Source organism: Leptidea sinapis, chromosome 21 (assembly GCF_905404315.1).
Source record: "Leptidea sinapis chromosome 21, ilLepSina1.1, whole genome shotgun sequence".
Taxonomy (NCBI): Eukaryota; Metazoa; Arthropoda; class Insecta; order Lepidoptera; family Pieridae; genus Leptidea; species Leptidea sinapis.
In genome coordinates, this window is record NC_066285.1 from 1,259,668 (window position 1) to 1,278,950 (window position 19,283).

The following is a 19,283-nucleotide window of genomic DNA, read 5'->3' on the forward strand; positions in this document are numbered from 1 at the left end:
ATCCCTTACACAGACTTAAAACATATTCGTTCATAAATTATTATTGGACTTGTGTTTATAATGTAAATTTCAATGTATAAATGTAAATATTATATTTGTAGTTATACCTTAAATTAGTTTCATATTATCTTATAATTATATTCAACTAATATTCATCATTATTACTTATAATTCATGTATAATAATATATTATATTTCTTATAACGTATATGAGATTTATATTTTAGTATTATATCATAAAAGTTTAATATTAAAAATAAGGGGCTAAGCTTGATCTTCATTGGAACAAGAATATTATCAATAAAAGACTTGGCTTGGGCCTTTCATGCGAACCTATATGTATATGAAGAAAATGAAACATGAAGAACACGAAATACTACTTTTATGGGAAATTGTACTATTTATGTTAGAAGATGAAGATTATATAAATACTTAGCTTGACTTTGAACAAGCTGTGTAACGTGAAGAATAGAAAAATATAAATGAAGACTTGGCTGTATGGGCTTTTGACCCCTTTGCCTGTCCAGATGGACGAACAGAACCAAAAAAAAAAAAATGTCAATGTCATGTCAATTGTCAGTCCGATGTGCGACGTAAGTTTACGAATTTCAATTTTCATCGTTTGCTTGTATTTTGTAGTTTAAAAACATTGAAAAACATAATCGTACATTAGAATTCTTATTGTTGTTTAAGAATACATATATATATATTTTTAATCTGAGATACAAAAGAATCAAAACTTTCTTTATGTATGATAAGTTCGGGAAAAGATTGATACCCACGATCTGCATAAAAAACAACAAAACACAAACAATACATTGAAAAAGTTTAAAGTTATTGCACCTGCTCATGAAATGGAAATATCAGAATCTGTAACTGTTAAACTAAGAAGGAATATCATCAAAAACTTAAGAGTTTTTATATTATATTAAAAAGAGTATGAAACAATGTATGCCTCTGAAACTACAGTGCCTTCAAAAAGTCGAAATCCAAGGTAATTATTTTCCAAAAAATACGAAATTAACTTATTTTTGTATAGCTATATAGTAAAATACATATCATTTCTGATGATATGGAACATATTTACACATCAAATTGTGAATCTCCATTTATCCATAATGATTTTTAAAATATACTTGTTTACATCAAACAGTAAATAATTAAATTTAGTTATCTATAAAAATATGAATAAATTGAAGACATATGAAAGACATAATTTTAAAGGCTTTCTAGGCAAAGCTTTGAATATGTACATATTTAAACATAATACTAAAATTTAAGATGTTATTTTGGGGGAAACTATAATTATCCAAATGTTGTGATTTTTATTGAGTGTAAATTCAGCTAAGTCTTGTCTTCAGTCAATTCGACATGTGTTTTGCCTCTACACAAGACATACTCAGGAGATGTTGACTTGTCAAATTCTGGCACAAGTCTCATGCAATAAAAATAACAACATTTGGACATAATACTCAAGTTTTATTGTGAGTAGAGGTATTTCATAATATGTATACACTCTTGCTTGTATATATGGTTGAGTTCCTGTGACAGGCTCCATCATGCTCGCTTAAATGTCATTCTTGCGATGGCATTATGGGTGGCATTTCCTTTACTAAAATATGGTTAAGGGAGAGGATGGCTGGTGCACTTGTTATGCTTGATTACTTTTTTTTTTATGGAATAGGAGGACAAACGAGCGTACGGGTCACCTGTTGTTAAGTGATCACCGCAGCCCACAATTGCTAAATACTAATACTACTTCTTGTTAGTTAGATTTAAATTAGTAATGGGTAGGAGACAACTTGAAAAAGAGTTTGTAAGAGTGGCCTCTTTTTTGCACTAAGCTAGTACTTTGTCCTACTTTAAATGAGGTGAGGAGTACTGAAGTGCGGGGATACATTAGAAATTACAAATACAAATATGACATTTGATGTTCTCGCAGTCTGAACTCTGATATATGACATATTAATAAAGAGAAGGCATGCGGTTTTGAACCGCATGCCTCCTGTGAATGTGATATGTATTTTATATATATTTTTGTGTGTTGTTGTATAGGAATATCCATGAATGTGATATCCCTATACAACAACACACAAAAAGACTAGATAATTAGAATGTACTATAAAAAATATTGAGCCAATCGTCCATTTTGATGTTATGTACGGGACATATGTACTGCTCTTGTATGTCCTACTCAACACTAGTTGTAATGGCTGGATGGCTCTGCCATTGCGAAATTTGTTTTTTTTGCCATTTTCTTGTTGTTTATTTGAAAAGTTGTTATTATTATAATTATATATATTTTTTTATAATGTTGATGTAGTGCTTGATACTAAATTTATTTATGTATACATCTCAATACTCTTGTTTAAATAATAATAGTTATTTAATTGTTCAGACCACTCTTGGTTTTGTGGGCAAAAATCCTATTTTAGACTTGTCAATCCTTGTAATTAGCAGGGTGTTCACTTCCGCACAGAACACGTTTTGATGCTGTGTTCCTGTCTATTTTAGATCAATCAGATGTTTTATGTCCTTCCCCACATTTAAAGCAATTTTACAGTCTCATAAATTTTTTTGGAATGACGGTACTGTTCACATAGGTAGCACTGAATATTTTATATTTAGATTTATGGAGGTTTTCAATTTTGAACCATTAGTGGAATAAAGTAATATGCTGGATGTCTTTGATGAAGTTATTAATGACACTTGGTTCCACCTTTTTTTTCTTTGTCAGTTTCATCAAGATAGGTGGTAGTAACTGAAGCCCTCAGGTATTCATTCTTTCGATGTGATCTCCATAATATCATAGAAACCGAGATTCCCGTATTTAGTTCAAGATAATGTGTTGTGGTGGTCATTTCCTATCTCCAGCTTTAGCTAGGTTTGTAGGCTGCTATATCAGTTTAGTTATTCGCCGCTGAGGTCCAGCATTATTGTTCATTTGGCACAATCCTATGGAGAGTACATGAATGGTTGTGAAAGTTATTTCTTACAGACTCAAACAGAACTGCTCTCCAATTACAATATGCATTACTATTAAGGTACTACAATAAAAAAAATGCAATTATATATTAGCACTCCTACCATATAACTTTTTTGCATTAATTTTCTGTTTTCCAGCCGTTGCAGAGAATGGGAACGTCAGAGACGACTCAAATTTAATGATGCAATTTCAAAGTTAGGAGAAATTGTTAAAACTATTCATAAGGAAAATGAGATGGATGGTGGAGAAAAACAAGACAATGTTCAGTATCCTAAGATTGAAATAATTCAGAAAGCAATTCTATGCCTTAAAAATTTCAACCAAGAAAAGACAAAATTGAGTAAGTAATTTAGTAATTTAATTTAAAAATTATATTTTAATATTAATAACTATACAATAAAATAATACAAAAAAATATAAGATCTGTATTTTAATTTTACTTAACTTTTTTTCAGAAGCAGAAATCTTAGCACTTGAAATAAAACTGCAAAGTTGTGAAAGGGGCAAAACAGACCAGAGAGATGTTTGTGTTCAAGTTGCAATCGGTGCTGTTAAAGGAAAACAGAGTGAGTTGATGTAATTGAGTACCATTTCACATTTTATTACTTTTTTTTTTTAGGAAAAGGAGGACAAACGAGCATACGGGTCACCTGGTGTAAAGTCATCACCACTGCCAACAATCTCTTGCAACACCAGAGAAATCATAGGAGCGTTGCCGGCCTTTAAGGAAGGAGTACACACTTTTTTTGAAGGTACCCATGTCATATCGTCTCGGAAACACCGCATAAGGAAGCTAATCCCTTATATGCATCTGTATATTGTGATGGACATTATTAAATGATAACCTTTAGATTTGTGAATATATATTGTAACAAGCGTAATTATTTTCAAATAATACGCATTGGATGTTATTGTCACAGCTGTACATCGTCTTAACAAGATTTATGTTTTATTAAAACTTTAATAGGCGTTCCTTCTTTTTCCTAGCCTCAAAGTTGTGTAACCATTCTCATGTTTAATGTTCAAACGTAGATGGCTGTACATTTCTGTTGTATTTTCATTTATTAATAAAGAATTTTAAAATGAATGAACTTATATACAAATAGCTTTAGTGTGTCTTCTGCTGTATATGTATGTATGTACATAGGAGTTCATATGGGAAAGTGAGTCACCTGAAAGTGAAAGCTAGCAGGAGTCCTGCTAGCTTTTAAGTTGGGTATAAGGGGTTTTTTCGCCGGTTCTAAAATAATCGTAATTACAGTGCATTGGGGGTGCAAAGGGTAGTTAGTATGTCTAATACCAGAGACGCGGTTCTATCCTCGCTGACCACGTACGAATATATCTTCAATTTTCAAAGATTGTGTGTGAAGTTGGCCCTGAGCCCTGAGCTTAAGAGGGCAAGAACCCAGTGTACTTTCACCCAGTGAGGCGCGGAGTACTTATATGTGACATTATGCTATAACTTATCAGCAGAAAGTTAGGAAAATACTTTTTCTGATGTTTAGTGTTCACCGCTGTCCACTTTCTTTTGAAACACTTCTCTTCGCCGGCTTTTAAGAAAGATACCCACGTCGTATCGTCCTTGAAACAACGCACAAGGAAGCTCTGTCCATACTGGATTCATGCTAGTAATCCACTTGTTGTTAAATGTTAGAAAGTAGATTTTTTTATTGAGGAAAAGGAGAAACGAGTTTAGTCACATGATGGTGGTGATTGTCGCTGCCCATTCTTTCTTGGAACACCAAAGAAATCACACAAGTTTTGCGGACCTTTTTGGAAAGTGTACCCTAGTATCATATTGCTAGAATTATTATGAATTAGTTTGACACAATTTTTGATGCATATAATTCCACATTATTAAAAAAATGCAAACTAATATCCAAAACCAAGATATACTATTATTATTTTTAACATGATTTGAATGATATTTTTTCATTAACAGACAACAAGTATATTAAAATGTGCATGCTGAAGAAATCTAAAAAAGGGGACTCTAAAACTTGTGAAACTAATTCTGATAAGGCACATCCTGGGAAGAAAGCAGAGCCTCAAATAGCAAGCAAGTCGCAACTGCCTAAATTATTACCAATAACGAGTAATGTTAAAAAAGGTAATATCTTATTTATATTATTGTTTGTTTCGAATATTAAATAATACAAATATTCACTGTGGAAAAATATGATGTTCCTTATAGAATTACTTTTATCGAAAAATCAGTGTAAAGTATAGACCACAGTCATAAAGAAAACCTAGTTTGGATAGCCTTAGCAGAAGTTACTGCTTTGGCTATCTATAGATATGACAGTTATCAAGAAAAATGTGTATACTCGATCAGAGATGGAGGGGATGGTGTGACTCGTGTAAGACGAAACCAAAGACAATTTAAAACATGTAATCAACTATTAGTTCCAATCTTTCTTTCTTGCTATAAATAACCAATAAATATATATTTTTAAGATAAGCATACTAATACACCAGTTATGCTACAAAACCAAAAACATTATTGTAATGCAAATTAAGAACCCATTACTTTTAAAAGTTTCAGTTTTTGCTTATTATTTGGAGAGTAATCACTGAATCAGTAAACAAGTTAATAGATATAAAATATTGTATACTTAAAAATCTAGATTGTAACATGTAATTAAACTACTATGCTCAACTCAATTAAATATTTTTAAATAAACAACAAATAACAGGGTAATGGAACAAGAATTTACTAAAAATAAATATTATACGTATTTTCAGGAAACACAATCGTTGTACTTCCGGCAGCACCATATATATTACCACAACGACCGCTACTATTCCCAACAGCCCAACCAACTATTGTTTTACTTGATACTAGTATGCAATCACTTAATAAACAGCCAATGCTACCCGTTTTAAATAGAAATGCGAGTGACATAACTAAAACAACAATGGTCAATATATTACCTATATCTGCATACTCACATCCAATTTCTGCTGCTAAAGTAAAGAAAACTTGTGCAAAGCCTAAAAACTCGAAAAAAACACTGAAACGGAATAAAATTAAAGACGAAAGTACTAATCTTCAAACTTCCATTGAATCAAATGATATCGCTTTAGTAAACGATAAGAAAAATAGTGAAAACAAGGCAGCTGGTGACACACCTCAAAATAAAACTGCAGATACAATTTGTGATGAAGTTCATAATATATCAAATGTAGAAACATCTAAGCAGCAAGAAAATGACTTAAATTCGAATAATATTGAAACAAATTTAAGTACAAATAAAGCAGATCCTAATAAAGAACTTAAGGTTTTATTAGAAGTAGAACAACACAAGACAGTCACTAGCGAAGCATCAGTAGAGAACTGTAAGAAACCAAGTAGTATTGAACCAGTTATGAGTGAGCCTGTTAAATTAGATCAAAAAGATAACGCAGATAAAAATAAGGAGACTAAATTACAAAACATACTGGATACTTCTATATGCGAACATGTTGTCGACGGTGGTAATGCGCGTTTAGAATTGGCCGAAGAGTTTTTAGCTGCATCTCCAACAGCTGCATTCCTTATGTCCTTTCCGCTTGTAAGTGGAAATAGGGCGGACAGTCCTTCAGAAGAACAGCAAAATAATAGTATAAAGGATGCTGCTTGCAGAAACGAATTACAAACGCACAGCTTTTTTCAAAAATCAGAAAGACCAGAAATCAAAACCAAAACGACTGAAAAAACTGAAATTCGTTCTGCTGATATTCACACAAAACCGTTGATCCAAGAGAAAGATGTTGTCACTAGTAAATCGTCAATGAAAACCGTTGATTTCAAAACACCGCATACAACTTCTAACGAAAACCCTTTCTTACCGTCCATCATTCCTTCTACTTGTACAGATGTGGCTTTTGGATTAGATTTCGATTGTAATATTAACAAAAATGTTCCTAATCATTCTTTAGGTTATGTTAGCAGTAATATCTCTAGCAATAATCTCTTCTATAAAACTGCATGCACCAAAACCCCAAAGATAATTCTAAAACAACTTACGGAAACATAAATGTCCCAGCTAGAAAGCCGACACAAAATGAAAATTATTTTCCTATTAATATGCATCATTTCCCAACTCAAACAAATGACGATTTGGGACAAATGTGGCCGGCTACGAGGCCCGCCGGAACGACTGAAATAAGTATAGAACCACCACCGATTCATTTACCTACATTAGTTGGTGATCTAGCTTTGGGGCCACATGATAAAAAACGGAATGATTTAATCAATAAAACAGTCCAACAAGCTGATCAAAGTTGTAGTACCTTGTTTTCGGTTACACAAATAATGAATAGGTCTTCTGAAAATAGCAGTAACAGTCGTTCACAAAACGCAAATGTTGAATCAAAAACGAATACAAAACAAAGTCAAGATATGAACGATAACAATCGTAAAACCATTATAAATTCACGCATGGAAAATAGTACACAACACTGTTATAATTTCAATGATACTAAAGTCGCTAATAATTTCGCAAGTAGCAACCAGTTTTCCAATATTAAATCGACTAAATCTAATAAAAATGACAAGTCTTCTAAAGTCCACAAGAATAATTACTCTGCAGAGGCGTTGTTGCGTGGTGGAACATGTAGCCAGAAAACATTAGAAAACACAAACAAATTTGGTGTACCCGGCCAGAAATTCGGGGACTTTAATCTAGGGCAAGATACAAGCGTGGCTCAAGTTTCACATTTCCCTCCTTTATTGGATTACACCGATAGTGGATATACTGGACAGCAATATTCGGGTACAACCTTATACAATTCCACAACAAATACAATGTCTAATTCGTTTTATTCCAACTTCATGCCTAGCGGAACAAATTTGATGACAAATACCTACACAGGCGGGCCGTTCACAAGCGAATTCGTTGATTACAATAATCAAACTGCGGAGTGTAATTACAGTAATAAATATGACGAAAAAGTAAGAAATAGTTCAAATTTTCTACATGAAAAACACGTAAGAAGGGAGGTACCAGCTGTGAAACATAAATTAGAATGTACAAAGAAAGAGTCTAGTAAAAAGTATCAAAGCAAAAGGGCAAAAGTAAATGTTGAAAATGAAGAATGGGGCGACAATTCTCATTTGTTTTGGCAAAATAGGTCTAACAAGAGACACTCTAACATTATACCAGATGAAATACAGTTCCCCAATTTCGTCGGAAATCAGATGCCAACACAATATCAACCAGATTTCTTCAACAGCCATTTGATGCCCTCGAATGTACAGAGTATGAATCCTGGTGCATCGTTCCCTGTTACTTCGCGAGCCAACTTTAATCTGAGTGCATTGTTTCCAGAAATTACAACGGTAAGTTCTAGATTGTATTAAGTTAATTCATTTTTTTGAGCCAATTGCCTCTTGCACAGGATGTGGGCTAGGATTGCTATCATTGATAAGATATATATATTATGTAAGATTTTTTTCCTATTTTCTACGCCTTCCGCAAACCGGCAAATTAATATTTTTCTGTTATCAGAAATATGTGGGGCGCGTACACTACTAATATCTGAAGCGCTTGGGTATTTCTTTGTAACTGTCTCTTTACATTGTTCCCCTACACGCTTCCCCCACCAGACAGGTTACACGTCATATAAACTATTTTTCTTTTTAACCGACTTCAAAAAGGAGGAGTTTTATGATCCGATTTACGTAGTTTTAGTTCGATGCAGAATAGATGCTAATTGGTCCCACAAATTTTTTATATAGTTTGGCCCAGTATTATTCATTTTATAAACATTTCATATGAAAATTTTTGTTAACCTCGATGATATAATTGTTTATTGTGTACGGCTTTTTAGGAGTTTTCATTCAGGTTGATGATATCTTATAATTATTAACTGACACTAAAAAGTAAAAAACCAACTTCGTTTAAAAAAACCGACTTCAAAAACTGAAAAGAAACACAATCAAATACTTAACTAAAAATTTAATTTAATACACCTTTAACTTTAATATTAATAAAATACTATTATTTGTATGTGCTACTGCTATTGATAGCTTTGAAGTCGGTGCCAATATTCAATTAATTTTTTAGTTATTTGATACTTTTCAGTTTTTTAAGTCGGATTTTGTAAACGTAGAGTTTTTTATTTTTAATTTTTAGTGTCAGTTAATAATTATAACATGTAATCAACCTGAATGAAAAATCCTAAAAAAGCCGTACACAAAAAACAATTATGTCATCGAGGTAAACAAAATTTTCATTAAAAATTAAAACTACTGGGCCAAAGTATGTAAAATTTTTATGGGACCAAATGGCATCTATTCTGCAAATTACGTAAATCGGATTATAAATCTTAGAGTAATCGGTGTACATACATAAAAAAAATAAACGATCGAATTGATAACCTCCTCCTTTTTGAAGTCGGTTAAAAACAAAGATGTACTAAACATTTTTTACAATTATTTTTTTTTGGAAAAATTATTACACAATGATAATTATAGCTGATTTTATAACTTAAATATTATCTTGTTTTCAAAATATCAATTTCCTAATGATTAATTGTCTAAATAGAGACCACACCCACACAACCTCGCGTTGTGAGGCGTGAAATATATGTAAATAAATACATATTAATTGCTATCTCAGTAGTTTGCATATTGATGACGTAAATATAAGTTTTCTGTTTGTTTCAGAAGGTGCAATAATAGTTATACTAACAGTATACGGACGTCGAGAAATGACTTTTTATTCTGTGATTAATATATTGTTCTATTATATTATAATATATTTATGGTACGCTTAAAATTATGTGGAGTGTTATAAATTATTGTTACTACACAATTGTGTTTTATTTTACCCTTCTATGATTATTGGTTAATCAGGTCTTAGATATCATTTACAAAACGTACACTTACAAAATTACTACTACCTATAAAATTTGAAAAACATAATTTTATGAACGATGCGGGACTCGATCTAACACCTCCGGCGTTCCGTGCCGGTGCTCTAACCAACTGAGCCAACCGTTCGAGTAACGTATCGGCTTCATCTACAGGATCTACTTTACAGTTGATAACCCCAATATTTGCATATTAGGAAATTGACTTGAGATGTCGCCCTTGTAAATCTACAATATGTTATGTTTTTAAAGTGATAACCCTCACTTCTAGGATTAATACACAAATAAAATTTGAAAAACAAAATTATATGAACGATGCATGTTGCCTCAAATATATTTTTTGAAAAAAAAAAATAATAATATTTTTAAAAATGTAGGGGTTTATTTAGCCCCGCTACTCACCAGCCAGGTCTGCAGTTCCGTGTTGGGGTAAATCAGGAGAGGTATTGACCAAGTTTTCAGCTTGCCTCAAATACATACCCAAAACTTGGTGGCAGCTATCAGACCATGGCTACCTATATATCAACTACACTGGCCTTCAAAAGTAAGTATCATACTTTTAAAATTGGGATAACGTATTAAGTTCACAAGATATACTTTCGAAATAAAAAGGACTCCAAAGAAAATTTAATTTTGTACATAAAAACTTTATAGTCGGTAACCTTCTTTTAAGAATTGGCTGAAAATAAACAGCAAAAACAAAACCATTCCTTTTTCAAAGTGGACGTTTCCGAATTACAATTTTACCATTCACATTTTTCTTTCTGTTTTAAATTTTTTTCAAGATCGATGGGTCTTGTTTTAAAAATTTATGCTAAAAAGCACATAACATTTATTTATCATGCCTCTTTCAGTTGAAGAATGTGCTAGGATCATGGCTTTTCTGGAACTAGGCATCAGTATGCGTCGCACTGCAAGAATGGTGGGTGTGACGGTACGAACGGTCCAGAAGGTAAAGCGAAGGTACGAAGAGACTGGACACCATCTGAGGAGACCTTGTAATGGCAGACCCAGGTGTACCAGTGCCCGAGAATATCGTTATATTATTTCCACTGTGTTAAGAAATCGCCACCAAAATGCAGTTGAAGTCCAGCAACAGCTACTTCAGACCTGGAGGGACTACCTTAGTGACAGTACAGTGAGAAGAAGACTTGCTGAAGCAAATTTGAAATCCCGAAGACCAGCGAGTGGCCCAAGACTCGAGAGACAGCATCGAGTAGCGAGACTGCGATACGCCCGTGAACACATGCAGTGGGATGAAGAAGAATGGTCAAGAATTTTGTTTGCAGATGAGTCTCGATTCTCCCTTTACACTTCTGATGGAAGGCGAAGTGTTTACAGGCGACCTGTTGAGCGATACCTTCAAGCCTGCATCTCAGAAAGAGTCCAATACGGTGGAGGCAGTGTACATGGATGGGCTGGCATATCTTCAGAAGGTCGCACAGAGCTAGTAGCCATAGAAAATGGCACCCTCACTGGGCAAAGATATGCTCAAGAGATTCTCAATGAGTATGCAGGGCCGTATTTAGCAAATATGGGTGATAGATCGATGCTGATGCATGATAATGCCCGGCCACACACGGCTCATATCGTACAAGAGTATATTCAGGAGGTCGCTATCAGCGTGATGGTTTGGCCATCAAGAAGTCCTGATCTCAACCCAATTGAACACGCCTGGGATGAGCTTGGGAGGCTAGTCAGAAATCGCAGACCACCACCTACTCTCAGCACTAAAGCAGGCCCTGGTAGAAGAATGGGAGAATATTCCCCAACATCGGCTCCGAAACCTAGTGTTCAGTATGCCAAACCGGCTCGAAGCTGTAATCAGAGCTCGAGGAGGCAATACCAGTTATTAAAAAATTAATAACATGTAATACATTTTAGTTGATTTTTTTACACTAAACTAAAAATGTCTATTTTCATTGTTTTATTTTTTTTAAGTTATAAATATTACTAATGTATAATTTTAGTTTCTAAGAATTAAAGCCTATAAAATTTGCAACAAAACGTTTTTTAATCTTAAATCTCTACCTTCTATAGTTAAGAAAAAAAATTAATTTGAATTCAAATTCAAATATTTTTATTCAAAATAGGATGTGAAATCACTTATTGAAAGTCAAAAAAACTACCACCCATTCCAAAGTGAATGTCTCAGGCCTGAGAAGAATGGGCGCAACAAACTCGGCGGGCTTTTTTTTTCATCAAAAATATGTTTTACAATTAAAGTAACATTGTACAATTAAACTTATTATTTAATAGCCTGAGGGCGGTCGCTCCATTCCCAATCTGTGGTATCATTAAGAAACTCATTTATGTTATAGTAACCTTTACCACACAAACGTTTTTTAACAATTCTTTTGAATAACTTAACACCTTTGTTTTGAACATTTTCTGGGATCTTGTTGTAAAAGCATATACATCGCCCCACAAAAGACTTACTAACTCGACTCAGCCGAGTAGTAGGCATCATTAGTTTATGTCTGTTCCTGGGTTTAACATTATGGTTATGACAGTTTCTGGCAAATTCACTTATGCCTATGAACATACATTACACTATCAAGAATATATTGAGAAGCAACAGTCAAGATGTTAATTTCAGTATAAAAGTGTGATACTTACTTTTGCAGGCCAGTGTAGTTCACACTTCGCACTGATGCTGACCATAGACGAGAGCAATATCTATTCCAGTTCCTTACTAGGTGTTCCATACTGAAAACATTTCTTCTGTATCGGCTACATGGAAATCAAATCATTGGCTTGCATTCTGTTCGCAATGATATCCATTTGATTTTGTTGCGCGTAAACCGAGTGCAATTTCTGCGCTAAACGTGGGCTAACTTACTCCTTATAGCATGAGTCTGACAAGAAACTTTATAATAAACTAAAAATAAGTTTTTAAAGTGAAACTTTTATTACATCGTCTCAAAATTTTTCTTCTGTGTGTTGCATGTCGCGTGACGGTCGGGCGGCGCCTATAGTTCGCAGCAGCTGACCGTGTAGTGTATATTACTCATTTGTGCCAGTGCTCCACGCTATTTTGTTTGTTTTTGTCAATGTTGTTATTTATTAAAGTGAAACTTTTATTTGCTTTTGGTAAAATATTAAGTTACTGTTATTATTTCCTGTTATCATTACAATTTTCCAATTATAAAATTAAGATTGGTACAGCAATTTTTATACACTTAATGGAATATTATTCCAAAAATTTTTAGTTAAATGTCTATAATGTGAAAAAAAGATTCACTTTTACCGTGGTTTCATAAAACTCCCCAATACTTTTTTTTTGGCAATAAGGAACGAGACGAGTTAGACGTTCAATTGATCGCAATTGATAAGTCTTGCCCATTCCAATGCAATACGTTCAGGATTATTGAAAAGCCTAAAATTAATCAGCGGAACCACAATTGCGTTCGTCACCTTGAGACATAAGATGTTAGGCTTAGCACGCACTGCAATTAAACGCGAGCGGTTTAGAAATAACTGAAAACGCAAAACCGCATACAACCTCGCACTGCGGTTGTTGTTTTGCTTAATTTTATTCCAGTATCACCATGGATTTCTGGCGAGCAGCATGTGTTGCGGCTTTGGTTTTCAAACTAGAAAAAAGAAACCGAAAACAGCGCCGCCATAGGTACAGGTTGCACCCATTAACAGATCAAAGACATTTAAAGGATATTTTTGCAAAATGTACAATGACGTGCGGCAGCATGCTGATAAGTTTTTTTATTACTACAGAATGTCCATTGGTACTTTTGACAAATTATTACAATCTGTGGGTCAGTATTTACAATATGAAGACATTTCATTTCGTAAGGCAATATCACCTGAAGAGCGACTTTCAGTCACCTTAAGGTAAGAAAACAATTTCTAACTATTTAATAACCTTTATTTCAAAGCATTGAACCCGGCAAATTAGAGAAGAAAATGCAAAATAAAAAGTAAGTAATAAGATTTTTTTAGATTACTCTTTGGCATAGCCATGTTCTTCTATTATCTGATTTCCAAATTGTAAAAAATAATTGGCAGTCGCACTAGCGGGTTTCAAAATTTCTTGATCGATGATTTGCACCTTTTGTATCGTTGGTGTAGATGGTGCTTGCACAGTCTTAGTTGATAGAATCTGAGGAATTAAATTATTAAATTTACAGTTGGCTGTGGAGATGGACTTGGTGGAGGCATTGTTGCTGACGGTGATTGGACCGAATATACTGTATCCATTGATAAGGATTGTGGAGAATACTGATACTGATAGGTGCTTTGTGGCTGGTCATATGTATGATAGTACAATGGTAAACTACTACCTATTTTCGATCTTTGTAATTGAGATGGTTGATTCAAAACTATTTGTGAGGGTTGTGGAGATGAATGAAAACGTGCTTTTTTTAAAACATTAAGGATTTCGCATAATGTTTTTGATCTTCATTTAATTTACGTAGCATAGGAACCAACATCGCAAAGTTTTTTTCTTCGTCGTCGTCATCCTGTACTTATTTATCTTTTAATATTTCCAGTAATTGTTTTTCATATTCTGTTGAATTATCTCGAGAACAGTTCTTCTATCGCAGTGATGTTCTCTTGTTATTAGTGAAATGTAAATTCTGAGTTGAAGCAGACAATGTTATATCCTGAGTAGAAACTGGCGATAATACATTAACATCTTGAGTAGAGTCATGCGATAATAGGTTACAGCTCGTTTCTCGTTTCTTCATGGAAGGAATAAGAAAAAGCATTGAATCAAAATGAACATATTTCTTTTTCTTTGGAGGAGCAGCTTGTCCAGATTTGCCTTGTTGAGCTGCCAATTCCTAAGCGAAACAATCTTTCATATTTTTCCATTTTTTTTGTATTGAGTTTCCTGAAACCAAATAAACAAAATTAATATCTTGTTCACAGGTATCTCGCTACGGGAAATAGCATAAAATCTTTGTACTTTGAATACTTGATTGGCGCTACAACTATCAGTGAAATAATTTATCATACATGCAAGCAGCTGTGGTTATATTTGCAGCTTATTTATTTAAAAGAAATGACAAAAGAAGACTGGTTAAAAATAGCACAAGGGTCTTTAGAACACACACACTTTCCAATATTGTGTCGGTGCGATAGATGGCAAGCACATTAGAATCGAAAGACCCGATTACACCGGCTCAGAATCATTTAATTACAAGAAGTTTTATTTGATTATTCTGCTTGCGATTGCAGATGCTAACTATAGCTTTGTAGCTATTGATGTGGATCTTTGTAGCTATACGGATCCAATAGTGACGCCAGCGTATTTCGAAATTCAATTTTTGGTAAAAGACTTTTAACAAACCATCTAGCTTGCTCAATCATACGAAATTATAATGAAGGATCTGAAATGCCTTTTGTATTTGTTGGGGAAGAAGCTTTTCCACTTTTAAAACATTTGATGAGACCATATTCAAGCAGAAACTTATCTGTGAAAGAAAAGATTTTCAACTACCGACTTTCGTATGCCAGAAGGACGGTTGAATGTACATATGGTATTATGGCAAATAAATGGCGAATTTTTCATAGGCCATTAGATACAAAACCGGAACTATGCGATTACATTGTAAAAGCGTGCTGTATATTGCACAACTCCGTGCGAAAAAACGATGTCAAGGAATTTACAGAAAATTTGTGCCAATGGGAACATTCGGAACTACGAAACTTACACCCAATAAGAGTTCGTCCTAGTAATGACGTGATGCAAATACGAAATTTATTTGCCGACTTCTTTACATCTCGATCTGGTGCTTTAAATTGGCAATACGATGCTATATAACTTAATAATAAAATAAAACACAACACATACCCTTGTTCTTCTTTTCTGCCTCCGACAAGTTTGTCCATTCCCTGCAAACATTTTGATATACCTCTTGCCAAAGCGTGGCCTTAATTATCCTATCTCTGTACTGATTCAACGACTTGTCATATAATGCTGGCCTTTTTTCAACTTCAATAATAATCTTTTTAGACATATTATCGTAGTCTACAGACGTTGTTTCTGAATCGGACGACATGACTCAATCTCTTTACAATAGCACCGCAAACAACGTCTAACCTCTGCGATCGCCCAGTCGAGACTGAATAGAAATCCGAATGCGGTTAACCGCTGTGCGTGCGCCACCATACTAATACTATGGGTCACAAAAAAAACGCGTTTTTACAAACCGCGATCAAAATGTAGCAAGTTGCGTTTTTAAAATCAGTCACTGAAAAAAAGTCGCTAATGCGTGCGCTTGTATAGAAAGCTATGTGTTATATTTTTTTGCGTTTTCAGACTTACGTTTAAAAGCAAGCGTTATTCGCAGTGCGTGCTAAGCCTTAAGTCTTATTTGCCCAGTAAATTCACTAGCTACGGCGCTATATATAATATATATAATATAGCTAGCTTAGCTAACCGTTATAAGCCCAAACAAACATATTTTCCTAATATACCAAATATTAAACATTGGCATGGAATTAGTAAATAGCTGTTATACAAATAAAACTCAAAACAAAATTTTATGAACAATGCGGGACTCGAACCCGCGACCTCTCACGTTTCATGCGTGCGCTCTTTCCAACTGAGCTGACGTATCGTTTATAAAATCTTGTATGCTTTGTTCAACTCTCAGGTTGTGGCTTCATCTACAGGATCTACTTTACATTTGATAACCTGCTCAACCCCTATATTTGCATATTAGGAAAGCTATCACTTTAAAATGAACAATATTATGTTATGTTTTTAAAGTTATCACATGTTGTTTAAAAAGCTGTTATTTCAATATAACAAACATGCACCTCAATTGTATTTATGTGTTTAGATTTGGTATAGACATTAGACGAAATACATATTATTACATGTATTTAATAGATATGTGTAACTGTACATACTGTACTGTACACGTTTGCCTTGACCGATTGTGCCTAACTATGCTAATTTATATATGTTTGTGGCTGACATATAAAACAGAAAAGATTGTCTTAGTAAATAAATAAAACTGAAATATAGAAGAAATTTTATTTCCTGTAGTTTTTAATAACAGAAGATTTAACTTAAGTTTAAACAGGTTTTTATTCAGTTAGTTTTTTTATAAAGGTTATATTATATTGTTTTATTTACTTTTATTTTCTAATTGTTATTATTTGCCTAGTTTTTGTTAGTTGGTAATTTTTCATTGAAGTCTAAGCTTGGGATGGGTATAAAATGTTAAACTCGCGTCAGGACACGTGACCTGATCGAAAATTCTGAATGAAAGTGATTTTTCTGAGAGATAGACTTTTTATTTTAAAATAATTGTAATAGTTCTGAAGTGTTAAATGTTTAATGTTCTATAAGTGTTAATTTTTTAAATGAATTTTTTATTTAACCACATAAATGATAGTACTTTTATGCTAATAAAAAAAGCAATTCGTGCGAAATTTTTCACTAACCAGTTCAAGTTATAACTTCTGCCGGCACTCCCGGAGTGCAACCCGTTATTTTTTTACTATTCTACAAGAACCCCTGATTGGGTGATGGCCTTCCCCAAAAAAGCCTAAATGTCTCTATCCTTAGTTATTGGTATCCAGAAATGTCTATCTCTATTCCTTTTTGCTGGAAAAAGCCATCTTATTATAAACGAAAATAAAGACATTTTTTTAAATTTAATAGCAAAGCTCAACCAATATCGAAATGATTTGTTTTTTTAAATCTTGTTAAAATTATTATATTTTTTTACACTGAAGAGGTTCATTATTTCTTGTTATAACTCTAAATGTCTATTGAGAAAGTCCGAACGTCACAACTCTTTGGATTAGTTATTGAAAGGTTAAGTGTGTTATGGACGGATTTTATGTAGTATGTGGTGGTATGTATATTGTAGTATGGCTGAGAACGCCAACGTTATAAAGCCTGCATGCGAAAAGTTGTTACCGCGTTAGTCAAAGCTGAGATGTCTCACAGTGTAGAGCCCTCGATACAAAGATCGTGCAGTGCGTAAAATGTGACGCGGGAAAACATACACAAACTCTTAAAGTTATAGAACTCTTGAAATGTGCCGAGTGAAATTAAATGTTTTACATTTTGTGAAGTGAATAATAAATGAATTTGATAAAATGAGATTTAACAACTGCACCGCATATATGGTATGATTATTTTTCATATAAAAATGTACTGTAATTATTTGGATATAAATAATTTAACTAAATTAAATTATATTATGATAAACCTTTTTGTATAAAAATTCTAAGTTTAATAACTACACAATTATAGTGTTAATTGAGTCCTTATTATTAACAGCTGTTAGGAATTTTAAAGTTTTTTATTTTATTTTTGACTTACAAAAACATATATAAACATATTTTGGGTTTTTGTTTTGGGGCGTATTAGTAATAATAATAATAATAATAATATTGATACACTTTTTACACAGATTATCTTGCCCCAAGTTAAGCATCTATAGCCTGTGTCATGGGTTAAAAGACAATGATATATTTAATACAATATACTTACTTAAACATACATAAATTCATATAAAACATACATAAATACATTTAAACATCCATGACTCGGAAACAAACATCTATATTCATCATATAAATGCTTGCACCTACCGGGATTCGAACCCGGGACCTCTAGCTTTGTAGATAGGATCGCTAACCACTCGGTTATACAGGTCGTCAATTAGTAGGTATTTAAAAGATGACATGATAATAAAAAAAGAGTTATTGAGTACAGTAGATGCATCAATGGGGATTTATGACACACCGTAAATAAATAAAGATATTTAAATAGTGAACGAATATAATATAATACTTTGAAAAACAATATAGGGTGTCCCAAAGTTATGGGACATGAAGGGAAAGTACCTTAAATATCGAAGATAGGCTATTTTACTGAAATGAAAGAAGACTTTATGTTATTTTTAAAAGTTAGTAATTCTGCATTCAAGATTTTCTAAAAATTGCTTGTCTCGTCTGGGAATCGAACCGACTTAAATGTAAAAAAAAAACACCCCTACTCTTATGATGCCAATCGAAAGAATGGCCAAAATCTAATAACTCTTCTTAAGTAACATAGTATTTTAAAAGAAAGTAGTCAATTAAGTGGATATTTTTAGTAAAATAGCCGATCTTCGATATTTAAGGTACTTTCCCTTCATGTCCCATAACTTTGGGACACCCTATATATATCATAAACATTATAACTATGTGGTTTTGAGAAACCAGAAACTTATAGTATGATCTACAGTAGGTATATAATAATATTATTAATAATAATAATTTACACACTTTTACACAAACTATTTGCCCCAAACTAGGCATTGCATTGGCATAACATACTACGAAATAACAGTATATTAAATACCTACAATATACTATTACATTCATTCATTTCAACCCAAATTCAACATATAAATGTTTGCACCATCCGGGATTCGAACCTGAGACCTCTAGCTTAGTAGACACG

General features: G+C 33.2%; 2 protein-coding genes across 2 annotated transcripts in view; both read left to right on the forward strand.

Annotated features, from left to right (window-relative positions):
* The first annotated feature begins 246 nt into the window (after positions 1-246).
* LOC126970711 (uncharacterized) lies at positions 247-7,005 on the forward strand. The gene is made up of 5 exons (XM_050816804.1): positions 247-994; positions 3,124-3,326; positions 3,442-3,552; positions 4,929-5,096; positions 5,732-7,005. The coding sequence occupies exons 1-5, from the start codon at positions 948-950 to the stop codon at positions 7,003-7,005; spliced, it is 1,803 nt and encodes a 600-aa protein (XP_050672761.1). The 5' UTR covers positions 247-947.
* A 10,760-nt stretch (positions 7,006-17,765) lies between these two features.
* The window catches only part of LOC126970599 (guanylate cyclase 32E-like), a 74,304-nt gene continuing 72,786 nt past the window's right edge, over positions 17,766-19,283 (forward strand). The window contains exon 1 of the mRNA XM_050816613.1: positions 17,766-17,959. Within this exon, the coding sequence (XP_050672570.1) occupies positions 17,930-17,959 (30 nt within the window). The 5' untranslated portion in view covers positions 17,766-17,929. The remainder of the gene's footprint in view (positions 17,960-19,283) is intronic.

Excerpts from the sequence above, each read along its gene's own strand:
- LOC126970711 (XM_050816804.1), top strand. The coding sequence starts at position 948 with ATGTATGCCTCTGAAACTACAGTGCCTTCAAAAAGTCGAAATCCAAG. Across the intron at positions 3,327-3,441 it reads CCAAGAAAAGACAAAATTGA|AAGCAGAAATCTTAGCACTT; the intron begins GTAAGTAATTTA and ends ACTTTTTTTCAG. Across the intron at positions 5,097-5,731 it reads AACGAGTAATGTTAAAAAAG|GAAACACAATCGTTGTACTT; the intron begins GTAATATCTTAT and ends ACGTATTTTCAG.